Source organism: Protopterus annectens, chromosome 7.part0 (assembly GCF_019279795.1).
Source record: "Protopterus annectens isolate FY-2018-M chromosome 7.part0, PAN1.0, whole genome shotgun sequence".
Lineage (NCBI taxonomy): Eukaryota > Metazoa > Chordata > Ceratodontiformes > Protopteridae > Protopterus > Protopterus annectens.
In genome coordinates, this window is record NC_056739.1 from 1,088,508,636 (window position 1) to 1,088,532,173 (window position 23,538).

At 38.8% G+C, this 23,538-nt stretch overlaps 1 protein-coding gene across 1 annotated transcript in view; it reads right to left on the reverse strand.

The window, feature by feature from the left end:
* Window positions 1-23,538, reverse strand: part of ITGA11 (integrin subunit alpha 11) — a 1,670,941-nt gene that overhangs the window by 178,490 nt on the left and 1,468,913 nt on the right. Inside the window, exon 23 of the mRNA XM_044077667.1 lies at window positions 17,151-17,240. Within this exon, the coding sequence (XP_043933602.1) occupies window positions 17,151-17,240 (90 nt within the window). The remainder of the gene's footprint in view (window positions 1-17,150; window positions 17,241-23,538) is intronic.

Below are 23,538 nucleotides of genomic sequence, written 5' to 3' on the forward strand. Positions count from 1 at the left end.
CAGACTATTTAACCTATTTCATACATTCTTATTAGCTGGTGATTTTGAGTCAGAATAAGGAAAGCTGCAGTGTTGTGTAGCTTCCTGAACTTAAATATTTGTATAGCCATTTCAAATCACATATATGTATAACCACTTTCTCTAATCAGAGATAAATTTTCAGATAAACCTACACTCAAGCATGGTGGCTGCAAATATGGGTATGGGGGAATTCATAAAGATTACCACAAGGTGTACACCTTGAGGTAGACATTTTGAATTCATAGTCAGCCCTACCACAATGCTTTTTCACAAAGTCATGCAGCACTGTGGTGGGCTGTTTCTGTGGCTGAACTACATGCTAATAAGGTAGTCTGAGGGTGAGGCATATACTAATTAGTCACGTGCTCTCACTCCCTGAGTGATTCATAGAATCAGCAATTTCAGCAATGTAGATTAATTAGCATGGCCACTTCTTGCTCACTGAGGTGATGAACACAGCCAAAAGGCAGTGTTCATCCATCATGGTAGAGGTAAAACAATGAGTGAAAAGGTTACACAGAAAAAAACAATTGGTTAAAAAACAAAAAGAAAATTCTGACAAGGCTAGACTTTCCACTGTTTGATTCCTTAAACCTCTTGTCTTAGGGGTGACATGGGATATATGTAAATGATCCTTTAAGGACATCAGGTGTTTCAGCTAAATGGCAATGCTGAATGTCCATGACTTTTTTCTTTTTTAAGCCTATTTATGGACAAATTCAGGCCAATAAAGTCAAACCCCACTAGCTGTGGACATGTGCTTATTTATTTCAATTTGTTTACCGGGAAAGTCCGACTGGGCCAGAAGCCCATTTTCGGCAGAGGCCCAGAGAAAAAACTCCACAGAAATATAAGAAAAATATAATAATTAAATAGTACAATAGTATACATACAGTAAGATGGAGAATACACATCATCTAGTTAGTCTATACAAAGTAGTATTCAATACAGTTTTCTAGTAGATACAGGTTGAAGAAAAACACACAAGCATTTCAGTGAAAGTCAATATCACTGTGAGAAAAATAAAATTAGTGAGATTTCCATTATTTAAATATATATATATATATATATATATATATATATATATATATATATAGAGAGAGAGAGAGAGAGAGGAGTGCTACAGAATTTTTAAGCCCAAAAACCTGAAGACCAAAATCTCGAAAGTTCAAAATACTGAAAACTCAAAATCCTGAAAACACACAGGATTCCAACACTTACTATATTCCAGCACAAGTACATACAGAAACAAATAAAACACAAACCATATTACTCTTCTCCAAGTATAAGCAAGGGAGCAAGCCCCCCTGCACCCCCCATGTGGGGATCTGCACCCCCACACCCCCTGCTACTTAAATATATCAACTCCAAGACTGAACTTAGTGTAGTGAAGTGCAGTCTTGGAGTTGATATATTTAAGTAGCTGGGGGTGTGGGGCGTGCTGGGGGCTTGACCCCCTGTGCATAGTTGAAGGGTAATATGCTTCTGTATGTACTTCTGCTGAAATATAGTAAGTGTTGGTATCCTGTGTGTTTTCAGGATTTTGAGTTTTCAGTATTTTGAACTTTCGAGATTTTGGTCTTGGATTTTGGGGTTTCACGATTCTGTAGCGCTCCCATATATATATATATATATATATATATATATATATATATATATATATATTAGTAGTAATAAACACTGAGGAGAGGGAGAAAATGAGGTAAGGAGTGGTGGACAGTGTTTTGAGAGAGTTATAGATATCTTGTCAGTCGGGTTTGGCGCAGGAACAATGCCAGTTCTTGGATAGATGTTCTAATAGTATTTTTTGAAACTGGTAGATTCAGATGTGTTTTGGAGGGTGTGGGGTAGAGAGTTCCATAATTTGGCTATTTGACTTGAGAATAGGGCTTTACCGTGAGTGTTATTAGCTTTGTTTACTGTGAGAAAGTTTCTGTCGGCAGATCTTAGACTTCTTGGGCATGAGTAGGGAACAACAAGTTCCTTGAGGGATGGGAAACTGTCAGAATGGAAGATGATATTGTGTGTGAATTTAAGTTGGTAGAGATGGAGAAGGTTAGACAGCTCAAGCAAATTTAATTTATGTAGAGCAATACAATGGTGGGGAAGGTTAGCTGTGAAGCTGGCTATTTTGTTGTAGCAAGTTTCCAGTTTGGTTAAGTCTGATTTTTCTTAAGTTGGTAAAGAGAGGGAAAGCATATAGGAGTGTAGCGAGAAGGAAGGTTCTGGATACGGCTAGTCTGGTATTGTCAGTGAGGAATGGCTTGCTTCTGTACAGTGAACCAAGTTTGATGTTAACTTTCTTAATTGTGATGGTTATGTGTTGGTCAAATCTGAGTATGTTGTTGATTGTCATGTCAAGGAGTTTTGTATGGTCAACTGGTTGGATGACTGTGTTGTTTGCTGAGAGAATGGTGAAAGGAGGTGTGGTCGATGAATGTTTGCTACTGGTAAATAACATTAACTGTGTCTTTTTGGGGTTGAGGATTAGTTCTGATTTACTTAGATATGATTCTATATCATTAAAAGTTTGTTGGGCTACTATTTGGAGGTCTGGTAAGGTATCTGCTGAGCAGATTAAAGTTTAATCATCCAGATACTGAACTACTTTAGCATGTGTTGTGGATGAGGCTAAATCATTGAAGAAGATGGTGAAAAGAAGGGGTCCTAGTATGGACCCTTGGGGGACTCCGACTGAGACAGGCAGAAGTGGTGAGAGTTCAGATTTCCATTGTATTGCTTGTTGTCTGTCAGAAAGATAGCTTAGGAACCAGGAGAGGGAAGTCTTTGATAGGATTAGTGAGGCAAGAGTGCTAAGGAGTTTCTAATGGGAGACAGTGTTGAACGCTTTTGACATGTCTAGGAAGATTGATGCTACTTGCTGGTTTGAATTTCTCAGTTGGCTGATGGTGTTAGAGAAATTAATTAGGGCTGTGGTGGTGTGTTTTGGTCTGAAACCATGTTGAGAGGGAGGGAGAAAGTTATGAGATAACAGGTATTGTAGTAATTGAGTGTGGATACATTTTTCAAGAATTTTACATGGGGAAAGGATAGCTATGGGTCTGTAATTGTTTAATTCTGTTGATATTCCTACTTTATGTAGTAGAGCGGTGATATAGGAAATTTTACATTATTTTTGGAGATATTGTTCTGCTATAGAATTTTTTACCAGAATGGAGATATGCAGAGCTATGGCATCAGCTGAAAGTTTGAGGTACTCATTGCGGAGTTGGTCAGCTGCTAAGGAAGAAGGTTTCATTTTTTTCAGCATTGTTCTTATGGTGTTAGTTGGGACATGTTTGAGGTCAAAAGAGTTGTTGTTAGTTTCATATTAGGTGGAAGAGATTGTGAGGTGGAAGTGTTCCCTGTAACTATGGAGAGGATGGTGTTTATAAAGTAGGTGTTGATTTGTGAGGGAATATTCATGGTTTGGTCATCGGTTGTTGGTTCTGGGGTTGTAGCTTTACCTGGGTGGAGGAGCGAGTTAATTGTTTTCCAGAACTTTGTGGGACTGTTTTCATATTTGTTTTGCATAGATGTATAATATTTTTTTTGTCTAGACTGAGTTGTTTTTTTGTTTGATTGTGGGGCTGATGTTATGCTAGCACAGTTTTATTCTCTTTTGTTTTGTGGTATTGAAACCAGGTTTTGTCCTTTAGTTTTTGAAGTCTAATGGTTTCTTTTGATATCCAGGGCAATCTCTTATTTTTAACATGATATGTATGAGTTGGTGCTAACCTATTTAGAATAGCTAGAAATGTGTCATTGAAATATGTTATGGCCTGGTCAAGTTGGACATGATGGAGTAGTGTCCAGTTGCATTTATTGAGCATGTCTAAGAATGCTTCATTGGAGAAGTTTTTGGTATTTCATACAACTTTGTAAACTATGGTTCTGGGTGGGTTGAGCTGATGACAGATTAAGTAGGTAGATCAGAGGTCACTTAAATTATCTGGAAGGCATCCGGAAAGACAGCTGTGGGTGGTATTGTTAATAAGTGATCAGTCTAAGATAGATTCCTTTTTGCTATGGTTATCTATTCGAGTGGGAAACTGGATTGTTTGGGAAAAAAACATGTAGATTTATGAAGGAGGGGTTATCAACAGTGCAAGTGTTCTAGTCTAAGATGAAGTCACCTCTGATAATGGTTTCATGGGTGTAGGCTGAGGCTGTCCAGGCTATGACATGCATGTTTCAGCTTTCTTATGGCCTCATCAGCACAGCATAAGTGGAATGTTTGGCTAACATTTAGAAACACAGGGTTGTCGTACCCAGCTGATATCATTGTAGAGGTAAGTACTGGGGAGTTTAGAGCTAAAGTAGGATTAGAAGGTGTACAGATGAGTGTATGCTACATGCTGCATGCGTGAAGTATGTGTAAGTGTGTGTCTACCTGGGAAGTAACAGTTGAGGATTAATTATGCTAAAGGTGTGTGTGTGTGTGTGTGCGTGTGTGTGTGTGTGTGTGTGTGTGTGTGTGTGTGTGTGTGTGTGTGTGTGTGTGTGTGCGTGTGTGTGTGTGTGTGTGTGTGTGTGTGTTTGTGGATATGGATGAATGAGTGTGCGTATGTGAATGCATTGGGTGGGGAGAGGGCTGTTTCATGTGTATGTATGTATGTTTATCTGTATGCATGTGTAGGTGAGTAGGCAGGTTGGGGTGCTGCCATACTTCCACTCCCTTTCCAGACAAACAAGTTTAAGCCTGCAACATGTCGGTGGGAGGAACTGCTGGCCAGCAAGGATAACTCCTAAAATTTGTGACTGAGCAGCATTCAGAAAGAACAGGGATGGGAGAGTGGGAGGAACGACTAGACACCAATGGCACCACTCTTGTGCCTTACTAGCACTTAAACAAGGGATGTGTCACTTTCATGTTAGGACACAAATAAATGACTTTTTGTGGGTTCTGTTCAACCAGCTTTATTAAATATAAACACATTAATACTTTTAACTATTGACCGCAATATAAGTAACTTATATACAATTAATGACTATGATCATGCATGCTCACTCCCTAGCTGCTCCTTCAAAATGGCACTGAGGTTATGCACATGTGTGGGTTACATATGTGCAAGCACAGCCTCACATGCTTCTTAAAGATATAAGCACACACACTTTACACTCTGATCTACATCCTCCCTCTTTGAGAACTAGACCATGCAATTGTTATGAGACTGTTTGGCATGTAGAAATCACAGGTAATCTATAGACATGCATTATACAATATTAAAGATATAGGTGTGTACAATCAATTCCACATTGCTGCGTATTTCACACTTGCCTTAAACACTCGTTCATATCGTGTGACATAAAATTGGGAATTAGATTTAGCAACTGGGGCAGTTTCTGCAAAATTGTTGACCTGCAGAATGTTCGAATCACTTTTTGGAACAGGATCAGACTTTTGAACACATTCTGGTTGGGAAACAGTGTATGACTCATTCTTTGGTTTAGAGTTTGCATCACAGATACAATGTTGTGATTGCAATGATGATGATGGCTCTGGTACAAGAGGAAGTTGTTTGAGATTCCTCCTGTACTCCACTCCTTTGGAATTTACCAAGTAAGACCTCGGCTCTGCAGAGATGCCTGTAATCTGTCCTGTTTGATCAAAACCTTTTATTGTTTGGATTCATACTGTCTCTTCCTCTCTCAATAGACGGAGTAATCTGTCGATCTGTTGTAACTATACTTCTGGATATTACAGCTCTTAAACAATTTAGCCTTCATGGTTTTAGTGTTCTTAGATTTAGGCTGCAACAAACTTGAAGAAATAGGTATCTTCATTCTAGTTTGCCTGGAAAGTAGTCTTTGAGCATGTGAGCCAAGAAAATCATCATGGGATATGTTTCTGATCTTAAGCAAATTCAAGAATACATTGGTATTGTCACGCTTTGACTTTTCAAGTAATTGCTTTGCACTCTGCACTGCTCATTCAGCTAGAACATTGGACTGAGGATCTTCAGGACTACTAGTGACATGTACAAAGTCCCAGTCTTTTGCAAATTTCTGAAACAACTGGCTAGTAAATTGAGTACCATTTTCGAAGTTTGTGTGGACTACCAAGAACTGTGAAATGACATTTCAACTTAGTAATAACAGCAGTTGAGGTTAAGTTTGGTAGTAGATCAATCTCAAGCCAGTTTGAATAAGTGTCTACCAAAACCAAGTTGCATTGATTATTCCACTCAAAGATGTAATTTGCTACACTAGACCAAGGTAGTTCAGGAACTGTACTTAGCTGAAGCAGTTCTCTTTGCAAATGTGGTCTAGTATCATTGCATACTGAACAAGAAGAAAGAACTCTATCAATGTCTTGATAATGAAGGCCAAAATACCAATTCTCTTGCTCTTTTCTTAGTGGATGGGAATCCTGGGTGACCACGATGCAAAATCTGAATATATTCTTGTTGTAAGAAATTCCGCGGTGGTGCAGCGGTAGCGTTGTTGCCTGACAGCAAGAGGTTCTCCCGTTCGATTCTTGGCTGGAGTGCAGGGAGTGCCTTCTGTGTGGAGTCTGCATGTCCTCCCCGTGGTTGGGTGGGCATTCGAAAGACATGCGTAAATGGGCGTGCCTTTGTTGAAGGTTGAACGTCGAGCTGGCACCTCGGCATTCATGAAAATCTACTGTCAATCATTAGCGGACTGGAGTACCGCTGTTGCTACCCCTAACCGGGAAAAGCCAAAAGACAACAACATTCTTGTTGTAAGGAAGCAGGAACCACAATTTTAGGACCTTTGAAAATAATGCCATCTTCCATCAAAAATTAATTTCTGTAAGGAAAATACTCTTGCACCTCAGGTGATTGCTTTGACAGTCATCAAACAGAACCATTAAATTAGTTAAGCTTCCTGTCAGCCCAGATTCAGTGGCCAAAATTTCGTTGAACCAGTCCAGACCTGTACTGTGTGGTATGCTAGGGAACAATTCTATAACGTCTATAGTGACTAATAAAAGGTCAGGGTCAAACAGGTTGGGTGTAATGTTGCCTATAAATTCTCATGAGTCTTTACAGATGTAAGTAATAGTTGAAATAAGATGTTTCAAATTCTGATCTATAAATATGCCTATCGGTTCCGTGATGCTCCCTGCTCCTGCTATGATGGGTCTGAATTTCAGGGGTGCTAAGCCCTTATGTACCTTAGGTATCCTGAACATAACCAGGATTTTCGGTTTAGGTACAGAGAGAAAGTTGTAAAGTTTTTCATTAATGCCCCCCTGGTTGAGGTAGTCTTTAAGCGTGTAGTGTATCTTGGAAGTGGCTAGGTTATATTCATTTCTTGAAATTAGCTCATAAGTTTCTCCATCTTGCAGGATGTTGTGTATGTAAGTCTCGTATTCAGAATTATACATAAGGACTACCCCTCCACCCTTATCGGGTCTCATCACTCTGATATTTTCTTTATTAATATGTTCAATAAGTTGGAGTAAATGGGAATCCAAGTTGTTTTTAGTTTTTTTATCCTGAATGTTAATTCTCTCCCTGAGTGCATTTTCCACTAATTCTTCAAATACTTTCAAGTTGGGGTGTGTGGGGGGGTTGAAAGTACTTCGTCTGCTGAGTGTGTCCTCTAATCTCTCTTGACCTTTAAAGTAAATAGCTAGGTTCAACTTCCTGACAAATAATTTAAATTCAATTAGTGTTTTCGAAATTTTGGCCACTGAATCTGGGCTGACAGGAAGCTTAACTAATTTAATAGTTGAGTTCATGGAAATTGTATTATTAAACAACTATATTTACTTTAACGGGGAAATTTTCCAACAGAAGAAAGGGGTGGCTATGGGTGCCTCATGTGCTTCGTCTTATGCTAACATTGTCCTCTATAGATGGGAGAAGGCCTTTATCCACACCACAAAATGGAAAGAACACATTATATTGTACAAGCGTTATCTAGATGATATATGCATTTTATGGAAGGGCAACAAGGAAGAGTTTGGAGAATTTTTTAACTATTTGAACGCAACTACTACATTTTTGTCCTTCACACATGAAATCAGTGATTGCTCTTTACATTATTTAGATGTATTGTTGAGTAAGAACACCACAGCAGGTTGCTTTCAAACAAGTATTTATAGAAAAAAGACACACTCTAACACCTTCCTGCATTATGACAGTGGACACCCCCATTACACTAAGAGAGGCATAGTAAAGGGGCAATTTATAAGAGCCTCAAGAATGTCTAGTACAAATGAATTATTTTTGCAAGAGATTAACACACTAGAGGACATGTTCCTGCAAAGAGGATATCCCCACACTTTATTAAAAACACTAGCATTAGAGGTAGCAAACAAAAGAGATTCCCTGTATCCCCCTTTATTGGGAAAAGGAATAGTTACAAAGCAACCTAACAACGAACAGAGTAATTCACTTTTAAAAAACAATTTTGTTTATACTTTTAATGGGGGCTCAGATGTTATTGAAAGCACTATCAACACTTTTTGGCCTATTTTAGCGTTAAATGAAGACATCCATCAGTTTTTACCTGACAATGTAAGCTACACCAGGAAGAGGGACACTAACCTTAAAGGGTTATTTGAATGTAGAAAAGACAACAAAAATTTCAGAAATACAAGAAAATTGGGCACACAAAAATGTGGGGCCTGCAACCAATGTAGTTACACAATAGAAAAGGAGTGTTATTATTTAGCTGCTAGAAAGACATGTTTATACCCCTATGACAGATACACTTGTACTACCAAAGGGTAGTATATCTGGGGGTCTGTCTGTCCTGTGACAGTTTTTATATAGGGAAGACAGAGAGAATGCTCAGAAGACGCATTTATGAGCACCTCAATGACATCGAAAGAAAAAGGGAGACAAATGCATTTTATAAACATTTTTTAAATTGCCCTAACATGCAGCTAAAATTTCTGGTAATTGAACAGGTCAAGCAGGACGCCAGGGGTGGGGATTGGGAATCTCGCCTAGAAAATCGCGAACTAATTTGGCAGATTAAGTTAAATGCCACCCACCATCCTAGCCTGAACGATAGTATTAGCTTGAAGAGTGTATTAAAAATAAACAGAGATAAATTACATTAACTATATTGGCTGAAGACATCCACAGACTTAATATATGGTTCTCCTCTTCCATCATTATTACCTCTCACCTTACAGAGATTTGGCTTCACCTCTCTTTTACAAATAGACACTGCCTATATTCTAAGCTTTGTTTTCCTGACACTTGTTATAGAAGTTCTAATTATATAGAAAAGAAGAGCTATAGACAGCTTGTTTAAACAAGCTAAGAATATTTAAACAATGTTTGGTTTCTGACTTCTTTCACAATGTAAAATACTTTTTAACATATAAAAATGAACACAAAACATTTTTATTTTGTGTATATATTTTTAAGAAGAATTTTTATGAAACTACTGAGAGCATATACATGTTCCTACTGGGTAGATTTTAGAATATTTATGTTAGTATATATTTATGTTAATTTTGGAATTAGTATTTTTTTAAGAATCATTCAGACTTTTAAACTGCATTTGTTAACAAGCAGAAGTTCTGTTAATTAATGTAATTAGCAAGTGCTGCAAATATCACATGACTAAATACTTTTAGTATATAAAGGACAGAAAGCATTCACTTAATTCAACTTGATAAAGCCTGGTACAACCAGGCGAAAGCGCTTGTTTGGAGAGTTCTGTTGTCTGTTAAAATAAAGGATTTAACCTGCTTTTGGAACTACGACTGTTGCTGTTTTTGAGTTACTTTGAAGTGCACTAGAGCCATTCATTTCGTAATTATACTGGCTAGCTGAACCACACTGTTTTCCTGCTTTGACAGTCATCCGACATTAATATAATGACTGAGTTTCTATTGAAATTGGTTCAGTCTGAGTGTAATCTCTTAACTCATCAAGTCTAGTGGTGGAAAAATTATGCACTGACATTACATCGAAGTCAAAAGTCTCTGCATCAAGCTGCTCTGTTGTATTTCTAGGAGATTTGGATAAAGTATCAGCCAGATAAAGCAATTTGCCTATAGTGTACACCAATTTGAAACTGTACTTTTGCAATTTCAGCATCATTCTTTGTAATCTCACTGGAGTAGAATACATAGGTTTCTTTAGAATAGTGACTAAAAGTTTATGATCAGTTTCAATCTGAATAGCTTGTCCGTAAATATAATCATGGAATTTACAGCATGCAAATACTATAGCCAAAAGCACTTTCTCAGTTTGAACATACTGCATCTCAGTTTGGGTTAGTGTTCTAGATGCACAGGCTACTGGTCTGCCCTCTTGAAGTATAACTGCACCGAGACCAAATTTTGAAGCATCACAGGAAAGAATGACTGGTTTGTTCACATCAAATGACTGATTTGGTCACATCATAGTATCTAAATGTAGGTGGGGTGGTAATTTTCTGCTTAAGGTCTTCAAATGCCTTCTCATGATATTCCAGCCATGACCATGCAACATTTTTGCATGTTAGCTGGCTTAAAGATGCTGTAAACTCACTGATGTCTGGTATAAAGTTGCCTAGATAGTTGACCATGCCCAGAAAACACTGTAAGCTTTGTACATTGTCATGCGCTGACATCTCTAGAATAGCTACTTGCTTGGTTAGGTCAGCTCTCAAGCCTGTACTTGTAAACAAATGTCATACATACATACGTAACTTCTGGAAGTCTAAATTTGCACTTCAGAGGATTGAGCTTTAAGTTCACTTCACATGCTCTGTCTAGAACTTTCTTATGGTTTCTGTCATGCTCTGCTTCACCATTGCCTCCATCCAATAGACCATTTACTATTATTGCCCAAGGATAACCTGAAGCAATTTTGTTCCATTGCATGCTGAAAAACTTCACTTGCAGAATTTATACCAAATGTCATTCTTAGGAATCTGTATCTGCCAAAAGGAGTACCAAAAGTAGTTAGAAATGAGGATCTGTGATCAAGCATCACTTGCCAAAATGAACTCTTTGCATCCAAAACAGAAAATACAGTTGAATTCGGTATTAGAGCTGCAACTTCTTCAACTGTGTGCATGGGCTGATATGGTCTTTTTAATGCTTTGTTCAATTCTCTTGGGTCAATTCATATTCTGACTTCATCTGAGCCTTTTTTGTGAGTGGCTACCATGGATGATACCCATTCAGTTTGTTCTGTGACTTGACAAATCATACCCTGCTGCACAATTTTATTCAACTGAGCTTTAACTTTATCTTGCATAGCTATTGGAACTCTTCTTGCTGTTCTGACTACTGGAGTGACCTCTGGGTCTAACTTCATGGAATACACAACTGGAAGTTTGCCCAATTTGTCATCAAAAACATCAACATACTCTGGGAAAATGGCTTCAGAGAAATTGGAACTCAGAACTGCACTCACATTATGAATTTCTTTAGCAAAAGAAAGCAGATTCATTCTTAAACTATCTTTGAGACCCAATAAAGATTGCACTGGTCTTCAGACTATGTAGAACAACATGTTGTAACAGTTCTCAGCCAAATAACATGAAAGTATCACTGAACCTTCGGTTTGAATTTCTTCACCTCCATAAGCAACAAGTCTCACACTGCTGGTTACATTGAGTTGTTCATTAGTTCTCACTCTCGCAAATACGTCTGCTAATATAACATTACACTTTGACCCAGTGTCTACTTTGTGCTCTGTGGATTTTCCATTGATCTGGACAGTACAAAACAATTCACTTCTTGTTAATAAGTTCACTGCATCAACTCTTTCACCAAACACTGATACATCATCTACATAGAAAGCCGACTGCTTCGGCTGTACTTGATTAACTTGCTTTTTTGGGCGACCTTTCTTTACAACTGCATGCGGCTTATTTGATTTGCAAAACATTGGGAAATGGTTCCATTTTGTACACTTGTGACATTGCTGACCAAATGCTAAGCACTTTTCTCTTTTAGACTCATGATTCACACCACAATTGCGACAGTTAACAAGCTAGATTTGGGTTTTGCTGATTCATGTTTGTGTTGCACTGAGCTGGCACTGGAGCCTGCACCTTTCTTGGAACGTTCTAGAGAACCTCATGGGTTTTTTGGAAATACTGTAACTGCCATATGCTTAGACCTATTCTTGTTTGCCATGGGTTGCATACAATCTACATGTGCTCTAGAGCCAACTGAAACCATGCTTTTGTAACTTGCAAGCATATTTGCATGTTTTTCTGTCACCTCATGGATTTGACAAATCTCTATGACTTTGCTCAACCTTAAATCACTGTCACAAAGTAAAATCTTTCTTATAGCAGCACTGTTAATACTACATACAAGTCTGTCCTTTATCAGCTCATCTTTTAGATCACCAAACCGACACATTTTAACTCTGTTTCTCAAGTTAGTTATATAAGCTGCAAATGTTTCCCCGTTTTTTGATCTCTCATGTGAAACAAATGCCTCTCTAGTGTAATATTCATCTAGGGGTTGCACATTTCTCTAAACTTGCTCTTCAAACACACAGGGCCTTCCCTTGATTCAGCTTGTACAACAATATGGTGGTCTGCACCTTCTCTTTCATACACTGCTGGTGCATACACAAATGAATGCTCTTTTTCTATGGCCTCTGAACCTGCTAGGTTTAGCAAAATGAATGCCCTGGTGTATGCATCTCTATCTGCATAAGCTGCTTATATGAAAATATCATACTCTTGTTCAAATATTCTCTAGTTCTCTGCAATATTCTGATCAAACACAAGTGGCAGGGGTTTTCGAAATCTATCTGCCATATTAAGACATACCAGCGAAGAGGTTTGAGAATTAGCATGAATATACACACATACACATGTATGCTGAAGTTTCTGGCATAAACAGTACTTGTCCAATGCCTTTGTGCTCTAAATCTATTATTTCGTTGGGCTTATTGGAATTATGCAAATAAACAAACTCATAGTACTTTCGAATAACTGGACTTTGCAAAATAACTTTCCAGGCTTTTCAGTACTTTATTGTACTTCCCGAAATAACTTCTCAAGCTTTTTGATGCCTTTGGAATATTATCGGTAAAGGCAGGAATGCTAAAGTAATACACCATTACTTGCTGTACTTTCGGAATATTATCAATAAAGGCAGAAATGCTACAGTCATTTACCTTCATTTGCTAAAGTCATCACTTTAAGAAACATTTGAGAAGTTTACAATGTGACTGAATAATTCATGAGCACTGTAATACTCTTGTAATGTCATCTTTTGCAAGAAAACACCTCTTATCAGTGTAAGAAACATATCAAGCAACTGCACAATGTGAATAAATCAAACATCTGTTGCCCAAAACTCAATAACTTTTGAAGTAATTGTACTTTGCGAATAACTGCATACAGCACACTGAAATGTCCCCAAAATGGTGGTACCTTGCTAGGCAACTCTTTTCAGTACAATAATCTCTCTGTAATGGTGGTACTTTGTGAACAGACACACCCAGCACAAGAACTTTTTCAAAATAGCTATTCTTTGACTGGATTGCATGAATTAGTTGCACTTGTGTACACAATGAACTCTTTGAAATATATGCACAATAATAAGCACACACTGTAAGCACTTTTATTCACTCTGAGATACTTCAAATAACTCTCGTCATGCCCTTGATACACTACAAAGTCGTAGTCATGCCCAAATACAACACTTTGCCCAAAACACATGCAGTTGCCTTGCTTTATTTTCTGCTTAATGTTCACTTTTCTTTTCTTATTGTAATTGTTTTGCTCGTTTAAGCCCTTTTTATGCCCAATGTACCTTCCTTGTGCATGTTTTACTCTAAGCATGCCCAGCTTTGCCTTAAACGCACTCATTTTGCCTTAAACATGCTCGATTTCTGCTTTAAACATACTCATTTTGCTTTACAGTTAATCGTTTCATCAAATACTTTTATCTTGACATCTTATTTAGTTTACAAACCTTTTGTACTTTTCGCTTGCCTGATAATGTGGTTTGTGCCCTTGTAATAGCACTTTATTGTCTTTCACATCGAGTAAATAATTTGTTTTATTTCTCATTACCTTTGATTCTTTCTGGCTATGTTTGTGCTCCTTTCTCTTCGTTTTCCCTTTGTTGTATTCTTTACATCTCATGGCTCAGAATATTCTTCTTTCTTCCATCCCGGTTCTGACACCATGTCATTTTCATGTTAGGACATGAATAAACGAGTCTTCGTGGGTTCTGTTCAAGCAGCTTTATTATATATAAACACATTACTACTTTTAACTAGTGACTGCAACATAAGTAACCTATATACAATTAAATGACTATGATCATGCATGCTCACTCCCTAGCTGCTCCTTCAAAGTGGCACTAAGGTTGTGCATGTGTGCGGGTTATATACATACACGTACAGCCTCACATGCTTCTTAAAGATATAAGCACATACACTTTACACTCTGAACTACAGGATGGAAGGAACAACTAGACACCAAGGAAAAGTAGAGTGCATTAAAAGGCTCTGAGCAGACTTCAAACTCTGTATCATCCCACCTTCCACAGAGGATATTATTCCTCTGCACCACCAGTAGACACCTGAGAGTTTGTTTAAAAATATGTATAATAATAAAAGCAAAACAAAACAAAAAAACAATCATGGGGGAAAAGGATTTGACCCATGCACCCCTGACACACAAGACCAACTGCATTAACTTATAAGTTAGTGCCACTGGTGCATTTTTGCAATATTGAATATATCAGACATTATGCAATACCCATAACTTGTTATGATGCACGAGGAAAAGTGACAGGAAATGGTAGGCATACTTCTCAACCTAGTAAACAGTTTTTGCCATAGCTTGCATTTACTGAAGGATATGAAATGTGAAACTCTAATGTCTGCCATTAACGTCCAACTGTATTTTTTAATTTTATTTATCATCCGTAAGTTATCTGGGCAGGGTAGAAGTTGACCTTGTGGATGTTCTTAGAACAGGAACAGAAACAGGTAAGTGGTATGTGATGTGAAATTTGTGTGTGTGTGCGTGCACGTGTGCGCATATGTGTTTTTTACTGTATGCTTATGTCTGTAGGGTGACTGATGGGAGTACTTGTGTTTACAAGGAGCAGCCCCCAGAGTTAATTACGATGGAAAGTGCACTTCATGGTAGCAAACTGAAATTCATAGACATACAAATTGGATGATAATGAGGTCTTTCCTCATTTTTGATAATGTGTCTTTGAATTGAAAATTAACACATCATGTTAACAGGACCTTTTTAACACTTTAATGAATCCTAGATATAATGTATATTACAGAGTCAAGTTGGCTTGTTTATTTGATGGGTAATGGAATTATAGAAAACTGTGTGTTAAGCACAATATAATAGAGCAAACCTGTAAACTATCATAATCTGCAATGCATACCTACGTATTTATTGTTGCAAATTGAAGTTAACTGACAGGCAGATTAAACTATGCTTCTTTCTAACCTTGAACAGCAACTGTACCTATTGCTTTGTTGTAATGTGATCCAGGTGTATATTTTTCCGAATGCTAATCCAGACCCAGATTGCAAAACTGTGCTACATAATAGTTGACCTCAAACATGTGCCCCACAGGTAAAACTATATAAACTGTTTAATTTGTAAATCAGCATGATTACATGAGATACATACCATAGCAACAATTTACCTGCGGACCATGTAAGCATAGTTTTTCAGCTCCCAGTCTATCAAAAATTAAATTTTGAAAATGGAGAGTCAAAAAAAAAATAAAAAGCAGAAATAAGTCCTACTTCTGCCACGCACATACCGTTAACTTATTTATACGAACTCCTCGGTTGCACCACAGTGGAAGTAAGGACAATAATCCTATGAAAGCACTCTGCCGGCTCTTTTACTATAATGCATTGTAATTGTATTACTTTTTCTAACTAAAGCTACTCACTCATTCATCAATGCAATGACAATCCGTAATTATACACTATTGTAACACATATGTTGTATGTCTCATTAAGATGCTGAAATGGAAGCTGAAGTTGTGTTAAATAAAAGCACAGCATTTGATGAGAGATGCTGATAAACCTGACTTCCAATTTTCCTATTAGTTTCTTACGCCAAAGACTCCATTTTGAATGTGGCTTGTGCACTATTACACTGTCTAGCATTATCACATACATGGGTCTTCAATGACTCCTGCTGCTTTTTCATTTTCTCTACAAGTGCTGTGCGGGACATCCTTATGGCCATCATTATTGTGTAAAAATGTTTATTGTCTGTGGTGTGGTAATCTTATCCCACCAGACAAATGTTGTGCCCTCAGTCAGTCACACCACTCACTTCTGTACATACTGTATGTTGCACCATACAGCACCCACTTCTGCACATACTGTATGCTACACTGGCACTGTTTTTTGTTGCCTGTGTATTACCCCACTAGGCTTTCCAAAGAGTTGTTGCAGTAACAAGGGTTTCCACATCCTCTCTCTTCAAAAGGGAGAGCTAGTAATGAGCTTTTCCTTCATTCTGCTCACAGTAAGTCTTCCACTAGCGCTAAAGCCATTATACTAACCTGGTCAGTGATAGGATATGCACCATAAAACTTTTACATATCCATTACATTTTAGTCAATAATTTTACACCACATTTTTCTGAAAAAATGGCTATGGTTCCTCAGGCAGCAGCAGCCTGTTTATAGCCATGAAAATAAAAACCCATAGATAATCAGGCACAATATGGTTACAGCAACAAGTCCTTTATGATTAGGTTCATACTAGGGTAACTGCCCTTGTGGGCCATTTTAAGCCTAGCCAATTACTCCATGTGAAAATCAAACCCTGCACCTTGTGTCTACAAGGTAAACACCTTAACCATTATGTCATCCTCCCACCCATGATGGCATATAAATGTAGAATTATGATATAATAAGGAAATCTTTAACACTGTTCTTCACATATGTCAGTAAACAAGTGAAAGGGATGTCAGCAAAATTACTGACAAACTTAATATAAATAATAGCAAAGACAAATTTTTGTGGAGACTATAAGTTCAGTAACATGTCAGTGGCCTGACATTTAGCAGCGCTGTGTGAAAACATGATGCTCATATTTTACTACCATGATTTGCACAAAGCAACTCTCTTCAGTGAGTCATCAAATGCTTCTGTGAAAAAAAAATCCCCAAACATATTCCTAAATTTGAGATGAAATTGTCTCCAGAATGAATTCTGAACATACCTTGTAAACAGAAGGTCTGCTTCATATTTTAATAAATGGGATATAACTGCAGTCTCATCATGTCTGGTATGTTCTGCTTCTTCACTGTCACTGAAAAAAATATGTATATATATTTAAAACCGTTTAGAATGTTGTCATGTTTTTCAAAATATATATTTTTGCTGCAATTTTTTCACTGCTTAAACAAGTATAATGATGCTGTACAGTAAACATACTAACAGGAAAACTGACTTTTTTAAAAAATGGCTGTAGACTACTGATACTAAATTTGATCAGAAAATGCAGGTATCTGCCATGTATTTAGAGTCTCAGACATGACAAACAAGAAAAAAGAAACACCCTCCAAATATTTTAAGCATTTTGAATACACCTGACATTCTTAATGACAGTGCTGCACCTTATGACCTTTTTTAATGCACTAAAAGCAACCATATAAAGGTTAACTCATAGCAGTACAGAGAGAAAGGCGTATCACAGATGACTGGAGAATAAGAATTTTAGTGCCACTTTACAAGCACAAAGGGGACATTCACAATAGTGGACAGTACAAAAGTATAAAACCTCCTGTCACATTGCATGAAAGTTTTGGAGAGGCTGACTGACAAACGAATATGCAGAGTAATAGACAGTAAGATGTGAGATGAGCAGTTTGGATTCAGATCAGGATGTAGCACATCCAACCCAATGTTTGCAGTGAGACATTGCTCACTCACTCCCCACTGGCCCTTGTTTTCAATTATTAAGGAATTCCCAATATTATTCTAGCATGTCCAAAGGTCAGTTGTCAATCTCCTCTCCGGTCCAGCTGGTGAACCTGGGAATCTTGAGGCAATGTTATAACTGCCTCATGTACACAGACAACCCTCTCCTCCTCCCACATAACACAAATACTTGCGAGAGATGCAGCTATTTAGCCAAACTGGAGGCTGAGCTCTCTCAACTCAGGACTGGCAAGACCAGACAGGAGGAGAAGGCAACTACACACACCACAAAACCAGCCTCACATAATGCTACCACACCACTGAATCAAATACATAAACACACAAAGACATATTCGGAGGCTCTGAGTAAAAATTTACCTAAACAGCAGAGGCCTCCAAAGCAGACACCCAAACAACTGCTACCTCAACACACCTCACAAGCAACACATAAACCACAAAATCAGTGTGCAAAGCAGTCACAGCCCTTAAGGCCAAATACAACAACAAACATACTTGTCATAGGTGACTCCATAGTCAGACACACTGACGTCCCACTCACCAGGCTGAACAAGGAGTGGGTCACAGTAAGCTGCCTATCGGGCGCTAGAATCCGCCACATAACACAAGCACTCGGGTCACTCCACGGCAAGTACAAATATGACACAGTCATTGTTCATGCTGGTGTGAACAACCTGAGACGTACCTCCCTGGACTACATGAAAAGAGACATAGAGGAGCTCTCTGATTATGTAGCCCAGGCAGATATGACCCTGACCCTGAGCAGTATCCTTCCTTCACCAAGAATGATGCCACAATATAGAGACAAGATGATCAGCTTTAACAATTGGCTTAATGTCTGGTGTCATTCAAAGGAGATCCAGTGTCTGTCTGCCTGGGATGACATGCTTGACAAGCCATGCTGCTTCATAAGGGACGGCTTGCACCTGTCACCCCTGGGATTCCGGATATTGGCTAAGGCTCTTGCCACACCCATAGTGCCTTTTTTAGGCAAGGCTCAAATTCTAAACCTACCACCCTAGAAAACAAAAATGGGAAGAAACTGAGGGTAATGCTGCTCAATGCCAGAAGTCTAAATCTCAAAATGCACGCACTCGAGGCCCTTCTCAGTATGGAGAACATCGATGTCTGTGCTGTAAATGAAACCTGGTTCAAGGCTCCTGAGAGCACCCCGGCACTATTAGGTTTTACCTCATATCATGCATTCCAGCCCCAAAACCCGGACCACACCGCAAAAGGAGGGGGTGTATCCATATTCATAAAGGATAACCACACCTCCAGATTGGTGGCAATGCACGAAGCTTCAGAAACCATCCAGGTGCAACTAACCATAGGCAAAACTGCTCTACAAATTGTAGCATGCTACAGGCCACCCTCTTAAACTCAGGAACCCCACACAGCCTTCCTGAAGACACTGGAGGGTATAAATGTATCTCCAAACACCATCATATTGGGTGACTTCAACTACCCGAGTATAGACTGGGAACATTACTCAAGCCCTAACTTTCTAGCCCAACGGTTCCTGGAGTTCATAAATTCAAATGCCATGGAACAGCTAGTCACTGTTCCCACGAGAGGAGAAAATATACTAGATCTCATTATCACAAACATGGGGAAAAAAATGCTCCAAACCGGTAGTATATCCCTCATTGGTGAGATCTGATCATAAACTAATCTCACTGGAAATCCACATCCCGCCCCCACCCCAAACAAAAAAGACCACAGTGAAGAACTTCTCTAAAGCAAACTTCACACTACTCAAGACTTGTGTGGTATCCTTCAAGGCCCCTGAGCCAGTGGAAACCACAACCCAAGCTGCGGAAGCCCTTACAAATGCCTTCTATGAACACCTCCAGGACTGCATGGATCAGGCAATCCCAAATAAAACCAAGACTCTTTCCACAAAGGGCAAGCGTCCAGTCTGGTGGACCCCAGCCATTAACAAACTTTACAATAAGAGGAGAAAGCTATTACATGATAGAACAAAATCCATAAAAGGGAAGTCACCCTGATCATTATTAGTAAAAAATACGAGCACTCATAAAATCAACTAAGGCCAATTTTGAGAGAAAAATTGCCATGGATTCAAAAGACAATCATAAGGCCTTTTTCAGCTATGTTAGGAACCTGGGTGGAAACTCCCAGATATGCTCAGAATTAGTCCAAAATGATACAAAAATCACTGAACCTACAGACATTGCCAACATACTGGCAGACAGGTTCAGTGCAAACTTCACCCCTCTCCCCTAAAGGAGAGATAACTATCCCAGCGGAGTGTAGCCTCCCAGACATCTCAAATGCGCAGGTGAAAGCTGCTCTCTCTAAAGCTAAAAACACAGCATCAATGGGACTGGATGGTGTCCCTGGCTGTGTGCTACACGAGCTAAATGAGGAATTAAACCCGCACATAAGGCAGCTGTTTAATCTCAGCCTTACCACAGTATACGTGCCCAAGGAGTGGCATACGGCAACTGTGGTCCCACTCCACAAAGGCGGTGCCTCTACGGACCCTGGTAATTACCGCCTCATAAGCTTAACAAGTCTAGTCTGCAAAGCTATGGAGAGGATCATAATGGAGCTCATAAACAAAGATATAGGGGACTTGCAGACATTGGACCCGACCCAGTTTGGCTTCGTCAAGGGCAGATCATGCCTTTTGAACTTGGTCGACTTCTTCGAAACAGTCACCAAGGCCATTGATGAGGGAAAGGCAGTCCATACAGCCTACCTTGACCTTGCAAAGGCTTCGACACAATACCCCACTCGGGTATTGTAGAAAAACTTACCAGCTTAAATGTAAACCCATATGTCACAAGATGGGTTGCAAACTGGCTTAAGGACAGAATCCACAGGGTTAGAGTTGCTGGCGCTGTCAGACTCCAAGCCGGTCACAAGTGGTGTCCCACAGGGCTCGGTCCTTGGCCCCCTATTGTTCGGCATCTACTTCTCAGAAGTACAGGCCAACATGGGAGGAGTTTGGCTGACAAAGTTTGCAGACGACTGCAAACTGGGCACCATAGTGGAAAGTGCATCGGACATGGATATCCTTCATAAGGGACTCATGGAAACAGATAGCTGGTGCCAGAGCCATGGCCTGAAGTTAAATGCCAAAAAATGTATAGTCATACCCTTCGGGAAAAACAAGGTAACCCCAAGCTACCATATAGGTGGCAATCCACTAAGCACAGAAGAGGTTATCAGGGACCTGGGGACCCAGGTTGACAGTGGCCTTTCTTTTGACACTCACGTTGCTAAAGTGGTTAGAAAGACCTTCTACATTGCCCACCTGATCATAAAGGGATTCACATCCAGATCTAGTGAGGTCATTGTTCCCCTGTACTCTTCACTTATCAGACCAATGATCGAGTACAATGCCCCATTCGCGATGTATCTCACCCGACATCTGCAGCAATTGGAGAGACCCCAAAGTTCCTCACCAAAAGGATAAAGGGACTCCAAAATCTGTCATATGCTGCCAGATTGAAGAAACTCCAGCTCTATTCAGTTGCATACCATCTGCTCAGAGGTGACATGTGCCTGACATACAAGGCCATGTCCAACCCGGAATTAATGGACATGCTCCACCTCAAAAAATCCAAATCCACCAAAACCACTAGAGCAAGCGACTTAAACCTTAGCACGGATATAAATAGGACGTGCTGGAGGGATAGATTTATCACTCAGAGACTCCCTATGCTGTAGAATAAAATCCCGGTCCATGTGAGGCAGAGCACCTCTCTGGCTCTGTTCAAGAGAAATCTTGACCTGTGGATGGGAGATCGTAGGTTTACCCCGGGAATCATCTCTGTATCACTGCTGGACAGAGGCACAACAAACTAATGGGCACAGTATTTTTTCATATAAGGGGTGGCGTAAGCCACAAATCTTTGGGCTAGGCTTATAAATGCCTTAGGGCAGATAGCCTAGTATAAACCTAAACCTATAAACCTATGAACCTATGAACATATATAGTCAAGGAGAAGTTAAAGATGAGGAAACAGTTCAACTGGGCATTCCTAGACTTGGAGGAAGCATATAACAAGGTAACAAGAAAGCTTGGTTTGGACTCACGCAGGGTTCACAGTGATGTGTATCAGGTATCATCTCTAAGCCCACTGTTGTTCATATTGGTGATGGACTACATTAGCAAACAGATCAGAGGGGATAGATCAATAAAGCTGCTATATGCGTTCAGAAGTGCCTCAAGACCAATAGAGTATATTTTTTCTTTTTTTTAAGTGTGGCCATAATGGTCAGTGTTTACATTAGAGCTGGTGTCATTTTTTGGCAAGTTTCCTTTTGACAACTGTTTTTTTTATGCTGAATTGTTATTAGTACAAGACCTTTTTTGACTGCTGGGCTTATACTGACATTATCGCGAGTGAATCAGAAACTTTCAGGTGCTGGAGTGCCATTTTTTTGGCATACGATATTTTGGCTGAGATACTATTTATAGATGGAGTGTTCGGTGGTATAATATACATTAGGATTGGTCTTCTGAGTAATGAAACATATATATTTTTTTGAGCCCTGAAGTCTGGTTATTTTGCCACTATCAAATGCGTTACTATTGAGTGAGTTGGTTCCATAGGCCTGTGGTTTCTTCTTTTTGCAACAGTATTTTTCTATTAATAGAAGCGGCCAGAGGAACTGTTTTTCCACAACCGATGGGATCAAGAATTTTGAGTAGCTGTTTATGGATATCGCTTGCTGAGGGTTCATGATTATCTTGTGGATATCACCGGGCAAAATTTGTTTTCATACAGTTGCAAGAAATATTTGACATTGTGCATATATTTTTCTAACCATCAGAAGGGATTGAACGAACCACTGACATAACTTGATTGTGTCGGCAGAAGTTTGGACAGTTATTTATTGTCATTATGTGCTACTTGTTCGCTATTATATTGCAGACATTAACAGGCTGTTAACTTGAGGTAGATTGGTCTTTGTGCAGGTGTAGGAAATAAACAGCATTTACTATTTGACTGCATATTTGAATACTGGAAAACTATACACTTGAATGTATTGTATGTTGTTTTGTCAGTGTTTTATATTTAAATGTGCAGGTTAAATTCTAATCTTTAGCTAAATAGTTTTGTTGTTTGTGTTACATTTATATGTACTCTATATTATATGTGTTTTTCACTATTTTTTAAGAGAATTCTTTATGTTTTCATTCTATAATATCTAGACAAGGGCCCATGTATGTTTCATTTTTATTGACACTATAAGTAGCCTACCTCATTCTGTTTTCTGTATGTTGTTTTTAGGGACATTTGTAATACTGATTGTTGAAGTTGTGGTGTATTAGTATTTAGAATTGACTTCCCTTATATGTTTATTTCAACTTTATATAGGAGATCTGCCTTTTAATATCTTGGGCTGCCCTGTTTATTTATTTGGATGTTAATACTATTGAGGTAACTAATCCTACATTTAACTGTTTATCTATTGGTGAACATTACTGAAATTTATTTTTCAATATATCATGGATCTCATAAATATTTTGAAGGGACTGTCAGCTGATAAAGAGGGCATGCAGGTATTTGGGTTTGCGACCCAAAGTATGGGAATAAATGAGGGTGAAACCCCTTCAGATGTATCATGCATTTCTATTGTTGATCAGCTTTTTAAAAATATGAAAATACTTAGGTCTTGTGTATGGC